Genomic DNA, 19360 nt, shown 5'->3' with positions numbered 1-19360 from the left:
GGCTCCCTGCTCAGCAGGGAGCCTGCTTCTGCCTCTGACCCTCCCCCCTCTCATGTGCTCTCTCTCTCTCATTCTCTCTGTCTCAAATAAATAAATAAAATCTTAAAAAAAAAAAAACAGGAAATACTAAGCATCATATTCTTTGAATCATAGTGTTCATATATACTGAGTCACATTCTCCTTAAGTAATAAACACAGAACATAATTAACTTACCAATGTGCTCATTAATCAGATGCCATTGTTTAAGTCTTATTTCGACAACCCAGATTACTGGAGACCTAGCCATCTGCAGATACCCTTAGATCTTCTCAAACAGATAAAGTCACTATTTTGGAAGTAAGTTTAGAAATAAATGTCAAAGGGGCGCCTGGGTGACTCAGTCGTTAAGTGTCTGCCTTTGGTTCAGGTCATGATCCCAGGGTCCTGGGATCAAGCCCCGCATCGGGCTCCCTGCTCCACGGGAAGCCTGCTTCTCCCTCTCCCTCTCCCCCTGCTTGTGTTCCCTCTCTCGCTGTCTCTCTGTCAAATAAATAAAATCTTTAAAAGGTAAATAAATGTCAAAAGCTGTTACTACTTTGTAGCCCCAGCTCTGCTTTCCTCTAATTACCTGAGTGTTTACAACTAATTGATTACTGTTGAAGATTTCCCTCTTGCGTTTATATATTTATTGTCTCAGGAAGCCTCTCCTATTTATCCCTAAAACACAGATTTACAATGTAACCTTCTGTCCTGTAGGCTACCCACTACCTCTGACTGGATCTTGTACTTCCATTCTCTCACTGGCTTATTGAATTCCTTATACTCAGAAGGCAAACAAAGCTTGGCCTGGGGTACACATGTGGGGTTCACACTGCAAGCCATGAATGTAAGCAGAAAGTCCTTTGTTAGGGGTGTGATCACTTTAACAATTAGTGGACCGAAAACTCTTACATTCACTATAGGCAAGGAAATATTTAATTTTTTTTAAATTTTAATCTCCACTTTCAAAAAAATAGTCCTTAAATATAAACTTGACTTTGCCATATAAATTGTAATTGGGTTCAATTCCACTCTCAAGTCCCTAGGATTGTGCCAAAGTACTCCCTAAGACAGTAGAATTTCTTATAAAGCTAGTGAGCCTCTTTAATGAAATTTATGTTTGCAGTCCCTTATCTGCAATTTGAGAAAAAGCAAAAACATTTTTGTAACTTATTTGAAGGCAAAACTAACCTCAGTTTTTTTGGTGACAAAACCTGACTTGAGACTATTGATAGTTTTTCTTTATCTAGCTTTGCCACAGAAATGTTCATGTATTGGGCTACTGGATGCTAATCCAGACCTTTGCTGGAAATGTTTCATAATATACAGTAGAAGCACAGCTTTAGTTTTCTAAAATCCGAGAAACTCTCATTATGAAAACACAGCTGGTCCAGAGTTTCACATAAATGGTTGGGAACCTACACTTAAATAGACATAAGAGTTAAAGTGAAGCTAGATTTTTTTTCTTTTTCTTTCTCATTCTTTTGATGTTGTTCCTTTGTCACTAATCTTCTCCTTTCTCCCCATCCCTCTCCTGCTTCTTTCCTTCCTCCTTTTTCTAATAAAGTCAGTAGTTATAATCCAACTAACAATATTAGATGTGCTAGGAGTTCTTTTTTTTTTTTTTTTAAGATTTTATTTATTTATTTGATAGAGAGAGACAGAGAGCAGAAACAGGAGAAGCAGGCAGAGGGAGAGGGAGAAGCAGGCTTCCTGTGGAGCAGGGAGCCTGATGCGGGGCTTGATCTCAGGACTCCAGCATCATGACCTGAGCTGAAGGCAGATGCTTAACCGACTGAACCACCCTTGTGCCCCAGGAGTTTTGTCCTTAATACATTTTTTTTCCAGATTTTTTTTTTAAGTAATCTACACCCAACATGGGGCTCAAACTTAACAACCCAGAGATCAAGAGTTTCATGTTTTATGGACTAGTCAGCCAGGCGCCCCCCCTTAATACATTTTAATTGACCTTAATGCGTTCTGTAGTTCATCATTTACAGTGGAATTCATAACAGACAGAACCTTAGAGAAACACTGTTCCTTCCCTTTTTGCTTTGTCTCCAAAAGGTCATTTGAGTTAATACTGCAAGCCTGTCATTAGGTCATTTTATTTTCTTCCTTCTGAGTTACGCATTGGGTAATTACCACACAATGTAGTACATTTCTGTTGAATTGATCTTTAAACTGGTACAGTATGGAAACTAGGGCAGTTGCCCTATTCCACACCCTATAGACCTATAGTCTGAACATAAGTTATAAGTTTTATTTTTTATCATTTATTTTAGCTTATATTTTTTTGGGCTGATGTTAATAAAGAGTAACTTCAAAAACAGATACTGTAGTTCTGAGAGAGAATTACAGAATGCAGAATGCAGGCTTATGGAGTCTTGGGTATTCACTAAATAAATACATAAAATCCTTTTTAAAGTAAACAAATGAAGGCTAAAAAAACCTTGCCTATTTGTTGTGAATGTAATTCATCGGTTTCTAACGATGGGAGTCTAAATGAGTGAAAAAAAATTGGACTTTAAAAGTATAATCAGGGACATCTGGGTAGCTCAGAGCGTCTGCCTTTGGCTCGGGTCATGATCCCAGGGTCCTGGGATCGAGTCTTGCATTGGACTCCCTGCTCAGCGAGGAGCCTACTTCTCCCTCTGCCTGCCACTCCCCGTGCTTGTGCTCCCTCTCTCTGACAAATAAATAAATAAAATCTTAAAAAAAAAAAAGAAACTTGGCTTTATCTTAAGTGTCAAAGATGTGCATACTATATGGACCAGAAATTCTACTCAATTATCATGCATACAAAATGTTCATAGCAACATTATTTTTGTTAGCAAAAAGCTAGAAACAATCCAAATTCCAACAATGGAATCCTAATCAGTAGTGAAAGTGAATAAGCAACACAAATGAACACGGATGACTCTCACAAAATATTTTGGAGTGAAGAAAACAAGTCACAGAAGCATATTTACAGAATAATCACTGTTTATTAAAAAATTCAAAAGTATGTATATATACAAAATGAGGGGAAAGAATGGATGGTAGGAAAAATGAGACTTGAAAGAAAGATAAATTTGGGAGAGATTAAGAGTTGATAAGCAAGTTTTTGGTGACAAGATGATGGGGAAAGGGAGGAGAAAAGAAGACAAACAGGACCTTAAGCCTGGCTGCTGGAGGAATAGTGGTCTCGTTATCTGTTTGGAACAAATTAGTGGCTAATTTGGGGAAAAAAGACTGTTTTAGGCTTTAGAGTTACTGAATTTGATTTCAGAGGGCAGTATCTATCCAGGGGAAAATGGGACAATACATAGTTAAAATTGAAAATCTAGTATTTAGAACAAGGCTATCTCAAGGCTGGAGCTAGATTTAGGAATAAACTGCTCTAATGTGATTAGGTTAAGTCTTGGTAGCAGGTGCATTCTCCAATGAAAACTGGATATAGAGAACACTAGCTTTATGAGAATGGATGGAGATTATATGAGTAAAAATTCTGACACTGAATGGCATTGATTAGAGTTAGAAGAGATGATGTAATCAGAAATTAAAGCCGGAATTTTGACAAGTGAATTGTAGTGGAGCATATTATTCCAGTTCTAATCTGTAAAACATTAGCAGTAAATTTGAATAATTTATCCCAAAGTGATTTTGTCATTTGTCTGTAAGCCAAAATTCCTTTTTCTTTGTAAAAAGGTCTCCATTGTTTTGCATATTAGTCATTCTTATTTATGACAGTTACACAAGAGAACTGTGTAGTTAATTAAATTAAAATTGTAGATATAAAAACTACACTTTGAGAAATACATCTTTATAGAGTTGGAAATTAAATTCATGAGTTCTTGCAAGTCATGTTACTACTTAAACTATAAGCAATAATCTAATTTAATCACAACCATTATGTAAAATAATATGAAAATGACATAATGAACAACAGCATTTAATATGAATATCTCTGTCGCTGCTTAGTGTTTTAGATTTGGGTTTTAGATTTCATTGAATTAAGATTGAAGTATTATTATATAAAACATTTCAAAGTGAAAATTGGTAATATCAAAATCATTTTTAGAAGAGAGCAGTTTAAGTAGAATTTTTACTACCTCTATATATTAAGTTGAAATTATTGTTGGAAGTACTGGATTTCAATTAGATTTATTATGCTTCACCTGTGATTTGTGAAGTTGTTTGGGCTTAGTCTTTTCATTTATTTTCTCTAGAATCAAAGTTGATTTTGGTCCACATTAATACAGAATGACTCCTGCTACTTTATTTTATCACAGTATAAATTTACCCAAACCTTTTGGATTTAATAGATTTGTAAGAAAGGACAAGAGGAGAAGATAGACATCACTTTCATCTTCAGTATTCTAGTATTTGCTGAATAGGTAGTGTTTCTTCCCTTCTGCCTTTTAACACCTCTGATAGCCAGGTTCTTATCAGTTAGATCATAAATGGACTATTGCTTGATTATGAAAATGCTAAATGGTAGAAAATCAGGAAAACAGCAGGAATCTCTTGAATAGACTGTCATTGTTTGCCTTGCTTATGTTAGTATTTCACTTTGGAGTAGCATGAGCTTTGGTCAACCCTTCTGGACCATCTAACATTACATCCCAAACAGAATAATATAAAAGGCATCTCAGTGCAAATTGCTTTGTCAATTAAAACATGAAGTGGGCACCTGGGTGGCCTGGTCGTTTAAGCATCTGCCTTTGGCTCAGGTCATGATCCCAGGGTCCTGGGATTGAGCCCCACATGAGGATCTCTGCTCAGTGGGGAGCCTGTTTCTCCCTCTTCCTCTGCTGCTCCCCCTGTTTGTGCTCTCTGTCAAATAAATAAATAAATAAAATCTTTAAAACAAAACAATCTGCTCCAACAGAGTCTTCTTTAACATAACTTAGTCAACTGAGCAACTATCCTTTGATACTGATAGGTCCTGCCTACACTCAAGGGGAGGGGATTATATGGGTCTGGTATACCAGAGGGGCAGAAGTTCACCTTAGACTTCTGCCTACCACAGTCTACCCTCTGGGCCCCAAGTATTCATGTCCCCCCACCGCTTACATACACAGAAGCAAAATCCATCTGTTCCCATGGTTCCCAGGGTTCTCATCCTATTAAAGCATCAACTCAAAGTCCAAAATCTTATTTAAATCATCTACCTTAGATGTAGGTAGGTAAGGTTCCTGTGTGTCCTCTGCGAACCTGTAAAATTAAAGAGTGTCCCAACATAAAATGGTTGTAGACATTATGGTTCAAAACAGGCAAGGACAGAATGGAAAGTTAAAAAAAGGAGTCACTGGTCCACAGCAGTTCTGAAATCCATGTTGGCAGACTCCAGCTGGGTTTGGGTTAGGTTTCAAAGCCTAGGAACAGACCTCCATGGCTCTCAACTCTGCCCTCCCCGTCTTGGTTCCACCTTCTAAAAAATTACTCCTTTTCTAGGAAGGTAGCATGTTTGCAATTGCTTAGTTTTATCAGACTTCTTTCTGCCTGTGGCATTTGGGAGGAGTCCAACAGCCTTTTTCCATTTAATATTCCCTCTGTTTCCTTTTTAGTTCAAACTGGTAGTATTTATGCTGAAACAGTTTTCTCAAACTCTGGATTTTGAGTGGATTTCACAGGGATTCACTGCATTAGACAAAAAATATTTGCGGTTTTTCAAGAAATGAAATAATCCTTTTTCTGTCTGCCTCCTGCTGAGATGGCTAAGGGACAACTCCAAAGTTTACTAGAGGCCCTTAAAATATCAAAAGGGTACTTTGTGTGATTAAACCTTTGGCCTTTTGATCTTTCTGAAGTTTTATCAGATGGTCATCTTTTGGGGCGCCTGGGTGTCTCAGTCAGGTAAGCCTCCGACTCTTGATTTTGGCTCAGGTCATGATCTCAGGGTTGTGAGATTGAGCCCCACGTTGGGCTTCATGCTCAGTGTGGAGTCTGCTTGTCCCTCTCCCTCTCCCACTGCCCCTCCCCCTGCTCACACTCAATGTGCATGCTCACTCATTCTCTCTCTCAAATAAATAAATAAAATCTTTAAAAGGGTCATCTTTTTTCTCTACTGTGCTTTTGTCAGCCATTTTTTTATTTTTAGCATCTTCTGTTATCTGGAGAGGCTGGGTATTTTAGGAATCATCTAGGCCTGGTTCCTTTCCCTTTTAGCTATTTCCTCAATTTCTCTCTCCCCTCTTGCATTTTACGACAAAGGACAAAAGTGAACCAGACAGCACCTTCAACACATCACTTGGAAACGTCCTTAGCTATATATCCAGTTACATCACTGATAAGTTCCCCTTTCCATGTAACTATAGGACACAATGTTGCCAAGCTTTCTGCTACTATATAAGAAGGATCCCCCTTATTTCAGTTTCCAACACAGGCATACTCCATTTTATTGCACTTCATTTTATTACACTTTGCTGATACGGCTTTTCTTTTTTTTAAACAAATTGAAGGTTTGTGGCAACCCTGCCTTGAACCAGTTCACCAGTGCCATTTTTCCAACAGTATTTGCTCTTGTAGTTTTCAAATTTTTAATTATTTTGTTGTAGTGCTTTGATTTGATCAATAAGCTTTGATTTTACTGTTGTAACTGTTTTGGGATGCCACAAATTGTGCCAATATAAAATGGTGAATGTATGGGGCGCCTGGGTGGCTCAGTCATTAAGCGTCTCCCTTCGGCTCATGATCTCAGGGTCCTGGGATTGAGCCCCGCATCAGGCTCCCTGCTCAGTGGGAGGCCTGCTTCTCCCTCTCCCACTCGCCCTGCTTGTGTTCCGTCTCTCGCTGTGTCTCTCTCTGTCAAATAAATAAAAATCTTAAAAAAAAATAAAAATGAAAAAATAAAATGGTGAATGTAATCAATAAACATTGCATGTACTCTGACTGTTCCCCTGTCTCTCTCCGTCTCCTCAGACTTCCCTATTCCCTGAGACTGAACGAAACTGAAATTAGGCTAATCAACAACCCTACAGGGGCTCCTGGGTGGCTCAGTCGTTAAGCGTCTGCCTTTGGCTCAGGTCATGATCCCGGGGTCCTGGGATCAAGCGCCACATCAGGCTCCCTGCTTCTCCCTCTCCCACTCCCCCCCTGCTTGTGTTCCCTCTCTCTCTGTGTCTCTCTGTCAAATAAATAAAAATAAATAAAATATTTTTAAAAATAACCCTTCAGTGGCCTTTAAGTGTTCAACTGAAAGGAAAAGTCATGTCTCTCACTTGAAATCAAGAGCTAGAAATGATTAAGCTTAGTGAGGAAGGCATGTCAAAAGCCAAGATAGGCCAAAAGCTAGGTCTCTTGTGCCAAACAGTTAACCAAGTTGTAAATGCAAAGGAAAAGTTCTTGAAGGAAAGTAAGAGTGCTACCTAGTGAACACAGGAATGATAAGAAAGTGAAACAGCCTTATTGCTGATACGGAGAAAGTTTTAGTTGCCTGGATAGGGAATTAATCCAGAACATTGCCCCAATTCTCTTCAGTTCTCTGAAAGCAGAGAGTGGTGAGGAGTCTGCAGAAGAAAAGTTGGAAGCTAGTAGAGGTTATTTCATGAGGTTTAAGGAAAGAAGCTGTCCCTATAACATAAAAGTCAAAGTGAAGCAACAGGTGCTGATGTAGAAGCTGCAGCAAGTTATCCAGATCTGACTAAGATGATTAATGAAGCCATCGGTAAACAGATTTTCAGTGTAGATCCAACAGCCTTCTATTGGAAGTCTATCAGTCCTAGACGGCTATGACTTTGATAGCTTAGAGAGGAAAAGTTAATGCCTGGCTTCAAAGCTTCAAAGGACAGGCTGTGACTCTCTTGTTACGGGTAGGGCAGCTGGTGACGTCACTTGAAGCCTATGCTTGTCCATTCTGAAATTCCTAGGGCCCTTAAGAATTATGTGAAATCTAATGTGCCTGTACCTCAGTGGAACAACAAAGCCTGGATGACAGCAAATCTGTTTGTAACATGGTTTACTGAATATTTAAGCCCATTGTTGAGACCCACTTGCTCAGGAAAAAAGATACCTTTCAAAATATCACTGCTCATTAACAATGCACCTGGTCACCTAAGAGCTCTGACGGACATGTCTAAGATGAATGTTGTTTTCATGCCTGCTGACACAGCATCCATTTTGCACCCCATAAATCAAGGACTATTTGTGACTTTCTACTTAAGAAGTACATTTTGTAAGGCTTATAGCTGCCATAGATATTGATTCCTCTGATGGACCTGTGAAAAATACATTGAAAGCCTTCTGGAAAGTATTCACCTTTCTGAATGTCATTAAAAACATTTATGATTCATGGGAAGAGGTAACTATACCAACATTAATAGGACTTTTCGGAAGAAGTTGACGTTGGCATAGGATTCTGAGCCTCAGATGATGGATGACTTTGAGGAATGCAAGCAGAGGAAGTAACTACAGATATGATAGGAATAGCAAGAGAACTAGAATCAAAAGTGGTGCCTGAAGATGTGACTGAATTGCTACAATCTGATGATAAAACTAACAGATGAAGAGTTGCTTCTTATGGATGAGCTAAGAAAGTAGTTTCTTGAGATCAAATCTACTCCTGGTGAAAATGCTGTGAAGGTTGTCAATATGACAACAAAGAATTTGGAATATTACGTTAACTTAGTTGATAAAGCAGCAGCAGCTTTGAGAGGATTGACTCCAGTTTTTATTTTATTTACTTATTTTTAAAGATCTATTTATTTGAGAGAGAGAGCTCGCATGGGAGAGGTGGAAGGGCAGTAAGACGGAGAGAGAGACTCAAGAAGACTCCCAGCTGAACGTGGAGCCCAACGCTGGGCTCCATCTCATGACCCTAAGATCATGACCCGAGCAGAAATGAAGAATTGGATGCTTAACCGTCTGAGCCACCCACGCACCCCATATCCAGTTTTTAAAGAAGTTTTACTATGGGTGCAATGCTGTCAAACACCATTGCATGTACAAAGAAATCATTTATGAAAGAGTCCATCAGTGTGGCATTTTCACTGTTGTCTTATTATAAGAAATTGCCACAGCCACCCCAGCCTGTAACAACCACCACCTTGATCAGTTAGCAGTCATCAGCATCAAGGCAAGACCCTCCACCAGCAAAAAGAGGACAACTCACTGAAAGCTTAGGTGGCAGTTAGAATTTTTTAGCGCTAAAGTTTTTAAGTTAAGGTATATACAGTGATTTTTTTTAAACATAATGCTATTGCATGCTTAGTAGATTATAGTGTAAACATAATTTATCTGCCCTGGGAAACCAGAAATTTCATTTGACTTGCTTTATTTCAATACTCACTTTCTTGTGGTGGTCTGAAACTGAACCTGCAATATCTCTAAGGTACACCTATTACATGTTCCTCATTTCCTTCTGAGTCCTTACCAGCAGCATCCAGATTAAGGTCCAGATGTCTATTAAAAAATCTATTCAAGGCAAGTTAGACTTTCCCTATCACGCATCTCAAAATTCTCATAGCCGCTACTCAATATCCAATTCCAAAACTGTGCTCACGTTTTTATTGTTAATGCAGCATCCCAGGGTTCAGGTACAAAAATCCGTATTAGTTTTCTAATGTAACAAATTATCATCTTAAAGTTTAGCATCTTAAAGCAACACAAATTTATGATTTTACGTTTCTTGTTGGTCAGGAGACTGGGTGTACATTAGCTGGTTCCCCTTTTCAGGATCTAACCAGACTGAAATCAAAGTGTCAATTGGGACTACAGTATCTTCTGAGGCTTCAGAATCCTATGCCACGCTCACTGGTTGTTAGAATTCAGTTCCTTGTGATTGCAGGACCATTTTCTTGCTGGTTGTTGGCTGGAGTACACTGTCTGTTTCTAGAGGCCACCCCTTGGTCTTTGCTCTGTGCCCCCACATAGGCCATTCACAACATGAAAGGAATGTTCAGGGCAATCTCAAAGTTCTGCCTACCACACTAATTTGTTTATTATATAAATAAAGGACAAATACAAATTTTTATCTTAGTCTTTTATGCTTTATACATATTTGTTTCCTTTAGTGGTTGCCCCCTCTGATACATTTTAAGTCTACATTTCTTCAGGAAGACCAGTGAGTACTCTAAAGCAATGATCTTAGCAAAAGTCAGTGGGTGGGGAGGAGGGGTGATGTAGAAAGACAATACTCAAAACTGAAATTCTACCATGACATTACTTTCTGTTGGTACTTCCCAGTTGTGAGGAGAAATGTAGCATGTGAAATTAGGGATTTTCCCCTCCATTTTACTTTTCTCCTAAGTTTAAATGATACATAGAGAGTAAAGAATTCCAGAGTTTTTTCTTCTGGTTTTTTGAAGCTGTCTTTGAAAGCAGGGAACAGGCATATATGATTTCTATTTAGATAAGTGGTTGACATGAGCCAGAGGCCCAGAAAGGCAATTTAGATTTGTGTTTGTTTTAGTTTCTCTTCTCTCACTGGAAAAGTAAAATGGAAAAGTTGACAAGTATTAAGCATTGCTCCAGCTTCAATAAAAATGTTTAGACACGTGCTGTTTTCTATCTTGAGGCAACATCCAATTAAAACTTCACTGAGTTTTATCTCTTTTTCTCCTAAAAAAATCCCAATTCTTCCTTAATCTTTCCTAACTATATTAGGCAATAATGTTTTTCCCCACTATCTGATCTATCGATTCTTACACCCTAATGGAAAGAAACTAATGTATATATTTATTCAGGGAGATTAGCTTTTAGTCTTCTAGAGTTATAATAGTGCTTTTATTGTTTCTACTTTGAATATATCTGTCTTGGTGTCTGCCATTCTGGGTCAGTAGTTAAAAAATAATTTGACGTTATTTGATGTGTCCTCTAATTATTGTGATTATCATTTTGGGTTTAAATGCTTACAAAATTAGAAGTTGAGAGAAAAACAAGGGATTGCTATCTTGAATAATGGGTTTTTAAAAAGATTGTGTTATCAATGCACAAATTCTAATTTTACTAACATCTAAGTTATATGGCATCTTAGATATGCTTTGGCTGTTTGAGGAGGGAAGATCTTAGACTTTAGCCATAGATTTTGGTTTTTGTAGTCGTAGTTTTTTTTTTTAATGGGAGAAGTTAACTTTTAGAAAACAAGTCTTTTTTTTTTTTTTTTTTTTTTTAAAGCATGTGTTACCTGAAGTTGGGGCTTGGTTCCTTCTGACAATAACAAAATTCAGACAGCTTTATGGGACAAAGAAAAGCAATGCTGTCTTGCTTTTGTCGAGTTTAGTTATTTCTCTTTTAAACAGTGTTATTGATGCATAATTGAGATATATAATAAACTATACATATTTAAAGTATACAACTTGGTAAGTTATGAAATATGTATGCATCTGTGAAACCATCATCACAGTAAAGGTAATGAACATATCCATCATCCCCAAACATTTTCTCATGTCCCTTTATAATCACTCCCACATGCTTCTCCACAGGGCAATGACATCCTCAGGCTAACTGAACCGCTTTCTCTAACTATAGATTCATTTGCATTTTCTATTATTTTGTACATATGTAATCATAAATCATGTACTTTTTTTGTCTAGTTTCCTTTACTTAGCATAATTATTTTGAGATACATATTGTTGCATGTATCAGTAAAAGTTCATTCCTCTTTATTGCTGATTAATAATCCATTGTGGAAATATACTAAAATCTATTTATCCATTCACCTGTTGGCAGACATTTGCTTGTTTCCAGTTTTCAGCTATTACAACAAAGCTGCAATGAAGGTTGCATGTAAATCTTCATATAGATATGTGCTTAAATTTCTACTGAGTAAATAACATGGAGGGGAATGACTAGACCATATGGCAAGCTTGTATTTAATTTAAGAAACTTAACAAATATTTTTCCAAAGGGTACCATTTTACATTCCCACTAGCAGTGTATGAAAGTTCCAGTTCCTCCACATCCTTGTCAATACTCAGTTCAGACAGTCTTTTTCATTTTAGCCATTGATATCTATGTAACAGTGTCTCATTGTTTTAATTTTCATTTTCCTAATGACTAACGATGTTGAGCATCTTTTCATATGTTTGACATCCATATACTTTCTCTGATGAAGTGTCTATTCAAATCTCTTGCCCATTTTTTTTTAAATTGGATTATTTTCCCATTACTGACTTGATAATTATTTTTCTGGATAAAAGTCTTTTGTCAGCAAATATTTTCCTTTAATATGTGGCTTTTTTTCATTCTTTTAATAGTTCTCTTCAAAGAGCAGAGGTTTTAATTTTGATAGATCCTAATTTATCATTTTTTATTTTATGGATCACACATTTGATATTGTATCTTTTTTGGTTTTAGGGGTAAAATTTAGTGACTCATCAGTTGCATACAATACCCGGTACATTACGTCAAGTACCCTCCTTAATGCCCATCACCCAATTACCCCATCCCCCCCACCTGCCCTCCAGCAACCCTCAGTTTGTTTCCTAGAGTTAGGTGTCTCTTATGGTTTGTCTCCCTCTCTGTTTTCATCTTACTTTTCCCTGCCTTCCCCTATGATCCTCTGTTTTATTTCTTAAATTCCATATATGAGTGAAATCATACAGTATTTGTCTCACTCTAACTTATTTCACTTAGCATTATACTGTCTAGCTCCATTCACATTGTTGCAAATGGCAAGACTTCATTCTTTTTGATGGCTGAGTAATATTCCATTATATATATATATATATATATATATATATATATGTATACACACCACATCTTCTTCATTCATCTGTCGATGGACATCTGGGCTCTTTCTATAGTTTGGCTATTGTGGACATTGCTGCTATAAACATTGGGGGTGCATGAGCCCCTTCAAAACACTATTTTTGTATCCTTTGGATAAATACCTAGTAGTACAATTGCTGGATCATTGGGTAGTTCTATTTTTAACTTTTTGAGGAACCTCCATACTGTTTTCCAGGGTGGCTGCACCAGTTTGCATTCCCATCAACCATGTAAGATGGTCCCCTTTTCCATTTGATATTGTATCTAAGAAAACTTTGTCAAATTGATTTTCTCCTAACTTAAAAAAAAAAAAAAAATGGCTTCTGGGGCACCTGGGTGGTACAGTTCATTGAGCGTCTAACTCTTGATTTCTGCTCAGGTCTTGGTCTCAAGGTCGTGAGACTGAGCCCCGTGTCGGCCCTGCATCAGCTCCATGCTCAGTGAAGAGTCTGATTGAGATTCTCCCTCTTCCTCTGTCCCTCCCATTCGTGTGCTCTCTCTCTCTTTCTAAAATAAATAAACGTTTTTAAAAATGGACTCTGAGGTATTATTGTATGCAGAAAAGCTTATTGAAAATTATTTTAAATTTTTTATTAAAAATTCTAGAACCTAGTTCTTAAGCTTCTAAGGTCAATTTAGTTATTTTATTATACTTGTAGAAGATTTTAATAGTTACTTTTAAGGAGTTCTTTGGATGTGTAATCACATTTTCAAACTTTATTAATTAAATTTTCTTAAATATTTTAAACTGCACTCATATAATTAAGAGTAAATTTTTTAAAAGTATTTCACGAGCTCCTGGGTGGCACAGTTAGCTGAGCGTCTGACTCTTGGTTTTGGCTCTGGTGGTGATCTTGGGGTCGTGAGATTAAGTCCTGTGTCATATTCGCTCTTTTTGGAGTCTGTTTGAGATTCTCTCTCTCCCTCTCCCTCTACCCCTCCTGCTTGTGCTCTCTTTTTCCCTCTAAAATAAGTAAATCTTTAAAAATAAAAGGTATTTCAGTTGTCTGACTGACCAAAAAAACCTTCCTGAGTATTTAAATAAATCTGATGAATGAAAACTTGTAAGTATGCCAAGATTTAAGTTCTCTTAGATGTTTCAGTGACATTTTATACATTTTAAAATACAAGTTGGAACTCATTTTCTCAATTATATTATTTAAATTGGCATCACAAAGTATATCTGTTATTCTATCTGACCTATTTCTGTTTAGAAACAGCTAAAATTCCAAATATATACAGATTCTTTAATTTTGGGGTTTTTTTTAGGATTTATTTATTTTAGAGAGGGTGTACATGAGCAGGGGGAGGGGCAGAGAGAGAGAGAGAGAGAGAGCATCTCAAGCAGACACCCCACCTAGCAGGGAGCCCAGCCCAGGGCTCAATCCCACAACCCTGAGATCATGACCTGAGCTGAAATCAGGAGTCAGATGCTTAGCCAACTGAGCCACCCAGGCACCCGACAGATTCTTTAATTTTCAAAAATAACTAATATATGAGCTTGCTTCTCTTAAACATTTTATAAACTTCATTGTGACTCTTTTTGGGTTAAAAGATAACTTACAGTTTTGGAGGTTGCTTTCTCAACTCATGGTTTCTTAATGACCAAAGATGTCCTTAGCCAGGATGGTGAGTGGCTCTTTGCCCAAAATTAGTGGCACACACTGAGCTCTATTCTATAGTTGCTTTGTTCTAAAACAGGGTAGTCTTACAGCCCTATTTCCTTAGAATCAACTTAAACACATCTAATTCATTAGTCTACCCCCAGACAGGTTATTACATGACTTGATTGGATTCAGTTAATCTGTTTACTATTTCATTCTTTTTGGAATCACTTTTCTGTGCTTCCTATTTGTGAGTGACACAAATCCCTCAGGATTAAGATGACATCTGTTAGAATCCTTTTGTGGCTTTGTCTGACTGGGCACAGTTTTAAGGTCATGATAGTTAATACTTGTGTTAACCAAAAACACAGTAATGATTCTGGTTATGTAATATAATTAATTTTTCTTATTTGAAAGTCTTCCCTTAAACTTATTTATGTAACCAACAACACTCAAGGAAACAAAAGTGAAGAATACAGTTAAGTTTACTGTAGAGCAGAACCTCTTTGATAGTAAAATAATTCCAGTCATACATCTGTACCCCAGGTTATCTAGTACTGTGCCTAAAGAAAACAACTGAAGTAATACACTTTTAAGAATTTTCATGACAGAGGCGCCTTGGTGGTTCAGTCAGTTAAGCATCTGCCTTCAGCTTAGGTCATGATCCCAGGGTCATGGGATTAAGCCCCACATTGGGGAACCTGCTTCTTCCTCTCCCTCTGCTGCTTCCCCTGCTTGTGTGCGCGCTCTCTCTCTCTCTCTCTAATTTAAAAAAAAAAAAAAAAGAATTTTCATGACAAATTGTTTCCCTTATCTGTTGGTTGACTTCAAGCTTCTTTTTCTCCACTTTTTTTTCATCCTTATACTTATGCATTTCTTTCATTTCTTTGTCTTCTCTTTCCTTTCAGAACTAATGATCTGGAAAACTATAGTAAAGGTGAATAAAAGTAACAGAAAAAAATGATGATGATGGTAAGCAGTTGCCAAACATGGTGATAGACAATTTAGAAGGTATAGTGTTGTTTGATATTTAGAAAGCTGCTTTAACATTACATTAAGTTTTGAGATTGGGCGATTAGAAGGGTGATGCAGTTTTTAAAAATCTTAAAGTCTTTTTCTAGCAAATTATAAATTATAAATATCAAATCTATTCTGTTAGCTAGATAATATTGCTTTAGAAAACAATGTTTTCTAGGTTTTGGAGTTCTAACAAGTTCCAACCAGAGATGAGTAGAGATCCTACTACACTGAATGGACAAAAACTTTTTAATAAAAATTAAGAGGATTAATAGAATATAATTCAGCCTGATGGAGTCAAGCAACAGAAGTATAATTAGTAATCTTTATAGATAGAAAAGTCAAACACTGAAAAAATTCTGTTGTAAGTTACTTTTTTTCATTTTCTTATAGAAAATAATTATATTTTAAAAACCTATTTCTTTAAAAATAAGTAAAAATCTGTATCTTAAGATTTAAAACTTTGTGTGTGTGATACAGATCATTTTCTTTACAATGCATAAGGTATAATCATAAGCAACTTATTTTGTCCATCACCTTCCTTCCTTCCTTCCATGAGAGAAGTTCTTCTGTTGCCTCTATATAAAAAATTCAGGTCTGGGGCACCTAGGTGTCCGAGTCAGTTATAAGTGCCTGACACTTAATTTGGCTCAGGTCATGATCTCAGGGTGGTGAGATCAAGCCCCGGCATCGGGCTCTGCACTGGGCATGACTCTAGCTTAAGATTCTCTCTCTCCCCTCTCCCTCTGCCCCCTTCCCACACTCTCTCTCTCTCAAAATAAATAATAAAAATTAAAAATAAAAACTCGGGTCCATAATTCTCTCCTTACAGTCACTAATAACTACAGTCACTCAAGTTGAAAATACAGTGTCAATTCTGTAATTAAAAGTGCCTAGTGGGCGCCTGGGTGGCTCAGTTGGTTAAGCAACTGCCTTCGGCTCAGGTCATGATCCTGGAGTCCTGGGATCGAGTCCCGCATCGGGCTCCCCGCTCGGCGGCGAGTCTGCTTCTCCCTCTGACCCTCCCCCCTCTCATGTGCTCTCTCATTCTCTCTCTCTCAAATAAATAAATAAAATCTTTTTTAAAAAAAAGTGCCTAGTAAGTATATTAATCAACACTTCAGTCTTCATTCAAAGCTAAAACTATTCCCTCCCCTAGCTACGAGGCTGTGTGCTTGACTCTTCTTTTTGTTGCTTATCTCCTCACCCACTGGCAAGTTGCTTTATCTGATCCCGTCAGGATTTAAACTAGGGGCAGGAAGAAAGGTAAAGAGGCAAACAATTTTTTTTACCTGACCTGTAACTCTTTTTGAACTTGGTATGTTCTTAAGGTTGACTCTTTCCCTTATGTGTACTTTTGTGTGTTCTTCAGAGACCTTTACTGGAGCTATACTTCCTGTGACATTTTAAAAAAATGATTCTTCCTATGAGCCCTACTGAATTCTTTTTCCTCTTCCTTCTCCTCTTTCTCTTCCTACCCCTTAATCCTTTCTGTTCATCACTCCTCCCCTTCCCCCACCTTCCCCCTCCTGGAGGTTCTCTGGGAACTCAAGAGGTACTCTGAGTAGGGTTGTTGTTTTGTTTTGTTTTGTTTTGTTTTTAGATACCTTTCCTGAGATATAATTGACATATCATAAAATTTACCCTTTTAAAATGTACCTTCAGTGGTTTTTAGTATAGACACGGAGTTGTTTAACCATTACCACAACCTAAATTTTGTAACATTTTCATCGTCTGGGTAGGATTTTGTTAGCTCCAAGCTGGCCTTCTGTGTGGGCCTGCTTATTTACACCTTCCCATCCCAAATACAGCATGCTTCATCACTCTGAATCTCATGTGCCCTCTCCTCTTTAGCTTCTGTGTCAGAGGGAGAGCCTTTAGATTTAGAAACCTTTAGATTCCTAAAGTATCAGGTACCAGTCTGTGGTGTCCTCCCTATGGCATCCCTAATATCAGGGAAGCACTCATAATGGTCCCATGGAGGCCTCTTTTACCAGCTAGAGGTCAAACAAAGGCACCTTCCTATACTATACCCCTCCTGTTTTGGGAAGGAGGCATGAAAATCAGTACAGCTATCTTAAAAGAAATTCTTCGTATGCAATTTTCTCTCTACTCTTTTTATCTTTATATGTATTCTCAGACATATTAGTTTGGAAATTTGCTACAGGGTAGACTTTCTCACAAATCCTGTTGGTATCTGATTGCTAATAGTATCTTGATGCGACTGTTGAAACTTCAAATTTCATGCCGTGTTTTCTGTAGAAGATAATAACTCAGATGTCTCTTAGAAAGCAATGCATCTCACTATTTTTTTTTTAAATGTACTATCATTTAATAAAGTGCATAAGAAACAGTTTTTTTGTGAGGGAGAGGTGCCTAAATAAATAATCAGTTCTGTGCAAGCTAAGTAAAAATGCCTTTGGCTTTTTCTAAGCAGTATCTTACATCTTCCCTTTTAACTACTACACTGTACATTTAAGTGCACACCCCTTAAGGCAGATACTAAGCATAAAATGCCATAGTAAACATTTGAAAAGGAAAGTAACAAGACATGGCTGTCCTCATTTGTAGCTGGAATTGCTTTTTTTCAGTCTGGGTTAAAGTATCGTAAATGTAAATTTAAAAAAATATTAGCCATCATCGTTAGTTGAGTAAACAAAGTCAGCTTTTGTCTGAAACAGCTGTTTTTTAATAGGTTAAGTTTAAAATTTAATGAAGGATATAATTACAGAAAATAAGCATTTAACATTTTCCACTCCCTCTAGCTTCTTTTCCAAACCCATCTGCTTCTGCCTACCAAGAGATATACATTATGCACATTATACTTAAATTGGTTAGAATGGGTAGAAATCTTAGTGATCAAGAGCAATTTTCTTTTCAAGAAATGTCAGTGTAGGAAACTTTATATATGATGATATTAAGTAACTGCATTCCCCCCTTTCACGATGAAAGTAGGATTATTGTGCCCCAGTAGAAAACCTTAAAATTTGTCATTCTATCACCCACTTAATTGAATGCCATTGAAAAATTTGACCCTACAGAAATGTCCCCACAAAGGCACCCTTCTGATTTTTTATTAATTCAACCTTTATAGAGTTAGATTACAAAGGATGTTTACAGGAATACCCTTTTTCCCCATTATAAACCCCAAAATGGCATTATTATTATTATTATTATTCCCATGTCACAGATGGAAAACTGAGGTTTAGAGGTGAAATGACTTTTCCAAGGGCAAATGCTAAGTTGGCAGCAAAGCTGGGTCTAGAAGTAGTTAAGTCCATTCAGTACAAAATTTATAGTTATACTATATATATCAAAGATAGAGAAATCAATTAGTGAATGGAAGAAATGTGTTCCATCTTATTTCAGCTTCATGCACCATGGCCGTAGGAGCTCCTGTCCTCTTATTACCTGGGATGGATAGGATGAAGCCTAGAACTATAATCTGAAAGGACTTCTGTTCAATCTGGCTGTTTTGATTTTATCATCTGCATTTTGCTGCCTCCTGGGACCTTGAAGTCTCTGTCTTCTCCCATGAAATAGTCACCACCTGTTTTCCGGTTCAGGCTCTGAAGCTGACCTTATGGGGCTAGGGCAAGTCGCTGTTTTGAGGGTTTTTTCCCTCCAATCCCTTTATCCTCTATGCATTTAAGATGTAGGATGATATCTAGATTGAAGTCCATATTGAGAAATGAGGTAGCCAGGAACCTCAGTCTCTCATCACGGATGTCGAACTTCCACTATTGCACGTGCAGTACAAGTTGCTGATGTGTAGCCCACCTGTTACCTTTGTTTCTTAGGTAATATGCATGTGTCACTAGCTGAGGCCCTGGAGGTTCGGGGTGGACCTCTGCAGGAAGAAGAAATATGGGCTGTATTAAATCAAAGTGCTGAAAGTCTCCAAGAATTATTCAGAAAAGGTAAGTCTTTTTGTCTTTTTCTTGCTTGCTTTTTGTTTGTTTGTTTGAGTATCAGGTGGCTGAAAAACAAAGAGGCAGAGTAAAGAAAGGAATACTTTTTCTTATCT

The 19360-nt window shown here is 37.3% G+C and overlaps 1 protein-coding gene across 8 annotated transcripts in view; it reads left to right on the top strand.

The window, feature by feature from the left end:
- PTPN13 (protein tyrosine phosphatase non-receptor type 13) overlaps window positions 1-19360 on the top strand; it is a 208497-nt gene that overhangs the window by 34535 nt on the left and 154602 nt on the right. For all 8 annotated transcript variants that reach the window (XM_035004583.1, XM_035004587.1, XM_035004584.1 and 5 more), the window contains exon 2: window positions 19134-19253. In XM_035004583.1, the coding sequence (XP_034860474.1) occupies window positions 19139-19253 (115 nt within the window). In that variant the 5' untranslated portion in view covers window positions 19134-19138. The remainder of the gene's footprint in view (window positions 1-19133; window positions 19254-19360) is intronic.

This window comes from Mirounga leonina, unplaced genomic scaffold, assembly GCF_011800145.1.
Source record: "Mirounga leonina isolate KUSES-001 unplaced genomic scaffold, KU_Mleo_1.0 Mir_129, whole genome shotgun sequence".
In the NCBI taxonomy this organism is placed as follows: domain Eukaryota; kingdom Metazoa; phylum Chordata; class Mammalia; order Carnivora; family Phocidae; genus Mirounga; species Mirounga leonina.
Note: the sequence above shows the minus strand (reverse complement) of the source record. Positions and strands in the feature narration are given on the sequence as shown.